The sequence below is a fragment of the Trachymyrmex septentrionalis genome, unplaced genomic scaffold (assembly GCF_001594115.1).
Source record: "Trachymyrmex septentrionalis isolate Tsep2-gDNA-1 unplaced genomic scaffold, Tsep1.0 scaffold70, whole genome shotgun sequence".
In the NCBI taxonomy this organism is placed as follows: domain Eukaryota; kingdom Metazoa; phylum Arthropoda; class Insecta; order Hymenoptera; family Formicidae; genus Trachymyrmex; species Trachymyrmex septentrionalis.
In genome coordinates this window covers 256,527-262,520 of record NW_017305885.1, presented here as the reverse complement: position 1 = coordinate 262,520, position 5,994 = coordinate 256,527, and the positions used below count along the sequence as shown (strand labels likewise).

The following is a 5,994-nucleotide window of genomic DNA, read 5'->3' as shown; positions in this document are numbered from 1 at the left end:
ACACACACACACACACACACACACACGCACGCACACGCACACGCACACACACAGATTAACTATATTTGCTTCAGTCATAAAATGTTAGAAGGAAATGGAATCATCTCGATCTAATCTCTCATATCAACCTGTTTATCAATTTTGCTGAACGTAGCCTGTTGCTGCTTGCAAATATTTCATTAAACAATATGCGCTGTATGTACAATTTACATTTCATCGCTGTTGCATGATAATCATATAACTTCCGGCTGTAAATGCCACTAGAAATGTTACGACCTCTAAACGAAGATTTTACCGTCGCAATATTTCGTAATGTGACGGTTAAAATAAGAGTAAAGGATTAAGGAATATTTGTTTTTAAAGATACAAAGATATTTATATAAAATATTTTATATTTACATTGCTAAACTTTACACATATTCATTTAAAAAATATTTAATAGCGGAATTAAAAAATTGTTTTTACTCAATAAAATATTCTTGTAGGTGAAAAAATTAGCTCTTTGAATTCAAAGATCAAAGAATTAAAAAATGAAAAATAGTTGGGTAAGATTATTATTATGATATTGCTAATATAAGTGTGTATTTATAAGAGTTTGACATAATTAGATAACGGAAATTTTTAATATGTGATCGTTTATTTGTGTGTGTATTCAGATTGTTTTCATATTAATCTTTTTATACAAAGTTAAAACTTAAGCCATCTATAAAATTGTGACATAAAGTTCTGACATTTCTTATTCTTAAATTAATTTTTCCGTTATTACAAAAAAATTATAATTTTTTATTAACGGGATTATAAAATATCCAAACTTAAAAAATTAAATCGGTACAATGTGTTTAATTTAATTTAACGATGATTAATTACGAGTTAAAAAAATCTATTAATTTTTAACATCAGAAAAATAAAAGATTGTTAAGTTTTAAAAATTCCTTGGCAAGGGGTAGAAACTTTATAAATTTTAGACCTTTATTAAATTTTATATTTTTTCTAAATTTTTACACAAACTTGCGTTTAACTCAATAGATTTACAATGGATTTGTTAACCTCTTTGATGTTAAGCTTTTATAACGTCCGATGTGTGCTGCTTTTACTGTACCTCTTGACATTTCGATGATATTATGTGACGTCATCGTGCAAAGACTTCGGTGGCATTCTAGTGGAAACTTTTACTATTGCCACCCGCGTCGACTTTGATGTTGTTTTATGTTTTTCTTATGCTTTATAGTCGCAAATGTATATATGTTGTAATGTTGACTTATATTATATGCTCTTATATTATTAATTAATCACTTATAAAGTTATTATTATAACAAAAAATTGTTATTGCAAAACTTGTCACATTTATGTTACAATAACAAATGACCTTCTCTACAGAAGGTCATAAACTTTTAAGCGGAAGTATCTTTCTAGAATAGAACAACTAATGAAAATTTTATTGACAGCAAAAGAGAGAGAGGAAGAGAAGAAATTTTTTAGATAATAAAAATTCTATGAAACAATTTTCATTGATAGTTTTTTATGAGTCAATATAGATAATTTTATTGTTTCGTTTTATAAACAAATAATATTCTCTTTTTAATTCTATTATATATCGTAATCTTTTTTTAAAGCCAATAGTTAATTCCGAACTTAAAACAACCACGATTGTGCCCTCAACTACGTCAACCACGCACAAACCGTCTTCCACGGAGCAACCCTTGTATCGGTTGGATGGAAGCAATGGACAAGCTTGCATTCTTCTTCAAGTAGATGCGCTTATTACTGTCAAGTATCGGACAAAACTCGGTGAAGATCAAGTAAGAATTATATATAAATTAAATTTCAAAAGAAGAAGGAAATGTTTGATTATTGAGAACAAGAATATAGGTAATTATATAATTGATATTTATTTCCAGGAAGCGGATATCTACGTACCTGACGATGCAACTGTGACTGGAAATTGCGATAATGAAAACACGGTGACAATGTCATTAAAATGGAAAGATTTTGTACTATCTTGGAGCTTTGCTAAGGTAATCTTTTATATATAATATCATATTTCTTTTCACATCTGTGTTGAAAGATAATTTTTTGGGTCAACGAACAATTATACAAGGGATAAATTAAGGGGATTACCAGACACAATGCAGCTGCTTTTTGCGAAAATCGATAAGTGACCCTTTCATCAAGATATAGTTCATTTCATTTCCACTTTCATATCATTGATTGCGTGCTAAAAGCTATCACGATATTCTACCTCAAATTATGCTTCGATTCGAGTAACATGCGGGATAAAAATAGTCGAAATTTATTAAAAGTTACATCCATCTCTTTCTATCTTTCTCCCTCCTTTTTTCTCTTTCTCTTTCTCTTTCTTTTTCTGAGAAAAAGATATCGAATAATATAAAATGTTACTTATATAGCAAAATATTTAGGAATGTGTCATGTTATATTGTCTTTGATCTTCTAGTAATCTTAATATTTTTGTATAAACTAAAAGAATCGATTTCGGAAAATTTTCTCGCTATATTGAACAAAACAAATGATTTTACTTTCCAGACACCCGGTGGTGAACGTTGGTACGTCGAGAAAATCGAACTGACCTATAACTCCAGTGACAAACACTTCGAACACATTGTTCAGCCAAGTAAGTGCAGTCAAATTATTGGTTTTTTCATAGTCTTACTATTTCATGTGAATGTTTTATAAAATGCAATAATATGAAATCGTGTACGTTTTATTTTTAATAACTTATTTTTAATAACTGAATTCAAATTGTTTTTTATTGAAAATTTGTATTGAATATATTACAATTAATAACAAAAAGGCTTAAATAACTTAAATTAAAAGCTAAAACAATAAGGATACGAGCTGAGTTAGATGTTTAATGCTAAATTAATATAAACAATAGATATAATATCAAATACAAACATTTCTACCTCTGTTGGGTCATTCTCAATATTTAATTTTTTGTATATAAAAAAAATATACATCGCTCCTATTTTCTAAAAAATAATTTGACTCAACTGTGCAGAATAGAACATAAACACTTTCCAGTTTATTTTATTACTAATTTGTAATCCTTTTTATTTCAAATCAAAAGTGTACACTCGACTTTGCCACATTTTAAGTATTGACCATTTGCTCAACTCGCGAATCGATATAACAATAAACAATTAGTTCCATTTATTTTTAAGGATGATAAGTATGGATTAATTATAATATAATGTGCAAGTATTGTCTTTTTCTAATTAATATTATTTTTACATTTTACGCTGTTCAATTTTATAATAGAAATACCATTGAAATTTTATAAATTATTTAACATTGAGAATGATTCAAATAGGGATTGGTCTGTATTTAAAATTGTATGTATTGTTTATATTAGTTTAGCACTAAATGTCTAGCTCGTAGCTCTATTGTTTTTATTTTTTAATTTGAATATATTACATTATTGAATAGATTGAAAATATATTATTACTTTGAACAAATTATTGCTTTTATCGTAAAAAACTGCTTTTATCATAAAAAAGATTATAAATTAAAAATTATTAAGGATGTATTATATTTGACATATATTTGCGAGAAGAATTGAGTAATATATTGTTAATTATAAATATTAAATTTACTATTTTATTAATATTTTAGATAAGACTATTCGATTAAGTACTGGCCAGAAACACAGCTCCATGCTATTTCCTACACCAGTTGGAAAATCGTATGCTTGTTCCGAAGAAACCGAGATTCCGCTCACCGATGGCAAAAATCATGCCAGCGTACTTTTGAGGTAACTCTAAAGTATTATTGAAGTAATCTTACAGACAAAAATGGTATTTTAAGTTTATACAGTAAATCAGACACAAAATTTTAATTTAGTAAATTTAATTTTATCTCATATTTCCTTTACAAAAATCTAATACTGAAAGACAATAATTAATTACTTATTTTAAGTATTAAAAGTACTCTCTATCATTCAGTTCCTTTAGTATCTCAAATAAGTAATTAATTACTACTTTTCAGTAATATATATTGGCTTGGATATTAAATTGATCAATATTAAATTTCTGTAAGTGTTGAAACTAAACGTAAATCGATATGAAAGTCAAATCAATATCAAAAGTAATCTTCTTATCATAACATTTACCAAAATCGATTAGCTATTTTGTCTAAATATAGAACATTTCCTCCCAGGTTAATATTATGTGCTGCTAATAAATAATATATTATTGTGTATTAAACAAATTTTCATTCTTGTAAGTAATTTGTATAATAATATTGTTATAAAAAAAGAATTTTTTAGATATTAAAAACAAATTAATAGTCGATAAGAACCCAGACAAAAGTCAATGCACAATTATAAATATTTATTACATTAAAATTCATTAAATAATATATATTACAGACGTTTCGACTACGGTTTTTGGCTGTTTTTAATGCAAATTTAGATAATGATACGAACTTAATATTAACTGACAGCAGGATTTAATATCTCATGTTGCAAGTTTATAGTAGAATATGAGATTCTTCGAGTCACAAAATTAAACCATTTAATTACATAAAAAAAAGCTATTTGATATAGATGTTGACGTCTAATATAGATAAACAAGAGCAATAAAAGAAGTAGTGGTCACTTGGCAAACAAACTATCAACGGGAATCGATAATTAATTAGTGAACATTAACAAAAAAATTTATTTATTTTACACAATTAACAATTATATGCAAAGAAGATTGACAAAGACTAACAATGAGATGCGCCGTGATGATGTATCTATGCGTGTCAAAGATAAAAAAATAATCGATAATTGCGATGTGACAAGATAAAATCAAATATTCAGAAATTTAGGCTAATGGAAACAATAAATAAACCAAATGAAAAGGATTAAGAAGCATCAACACTATTGAAGCTTTTGCATGAGCTCTTAGCTCCGCTATTAATCTTTTCTTAATTTGATATATTCTCAGAACTTATAGAAAAATACTATCTTCATCAATATTGTTATAAAAATGGAACATTTCAGAAACATGAAGCTGCAACCATTCAAGTTCAAAAACAACGAGTTTGCTGTCGAGTTTTCGTGCACCTCCCTGAGCGCGCGGGCTAATAGAGATGAGACTGCGCCAGTTGCAGTCGGCTCCACTTTGGCTGCTGCGGTTCTCCTGACGATCACCGGCTACGCGGCCTACCGATACTTCAAGGTGAAGAAGGTTAAATACGACACGATGGAATAAGTAATATCCGGGGATCCCACTGTCACACCGATGCCAAAAAAACACGTATCGCCAAAAATCGACGCCGTTCGCGAGCGACACGTAGTTTTTCCCAACACACGCTAGTCATTCGGAAAAAGATTTGTTCTTTTCCGAAATTTTATCTTTCGGATATTTCTTTTTTATTTGTAGACTTGAACATATCAATGTTTCTTGTAATTATCACGGAATCAGCGATTGTCTTTGAAAATATCTAATGAGTTCATTAATAATTAAATTGGAGTCCAGCTCAGAGCTGGCTCCGTGAAACAGGAATCGCGCGAGAAACCTTTTAGATAGATGTATCCGAATACATCCATATCCAGGATATCCTATTATAAACATTAAAGAATATTTTAAACTACTTTTTGATAACTTAAAAAAATAACAGTTGCACTATACTATAACAGTTGCAATACAACAGTTGCTATAAAAATAATATTATTATATACTATAAAAATAATATTATTTTTTATTAATTAGCATTGAGGTTTTTATTGTTATTAAAAAAATTGTTATTAATTAATTAAATTATTAAATTATTAATTAATTAACTAATTAATTAAGTAATTATATTTAAAAATTAATTTTTGAAGAAAATCTTTGTTTTACATTTTCTTATAGATTATTCATCTTTATAATTAGAAAAATGTCTTGATGTTTATAACGTTCACAACATTTACCGATTTTATAATTGAAACAGTCGCATATTAATGCATAATATACACATATGAAATTAGATATTACCGATTCATACGGTAAG

General features: G+C 27.7%; 1 protein-coding gene across 1 annotated transcript in view; it reads left to right on the top strand.

Moving 5' to 3' along the window:
* LOC108753676 overlaps nt 1-5,553 on the top strand; it is a 9,062-nt gene extending 3,509 nt beyond the window's left edge. Inside the window, exons 3-7 of the mRNA XM_018495491.1 lie at nt 1,614-1,799; nt 1,899-2,015; nt 2,542-2,629; nt 3,631-3,769; nt 5,003-5,553. Coding sequence (XP_018350993.1) covers nt 1,614-1,799; nt 1,899-2,015; nt 2,542-2,629; nt 3,631-3,769; nt 5,003-5,213 — 741 coding nt within the window. The 3' untranslated portion in view covers nt 5,214-5,553. The remainder of the gene's footprint in view (nt 1-1,613; nt 1,800-1,898; nt 2,016-2,541; nt 2,630-3,630; nt 3,770-5,002) is intronic.
* The last annotated feature ends 441 nt before the right edge of the window (nt 5,554-5,994 follow it).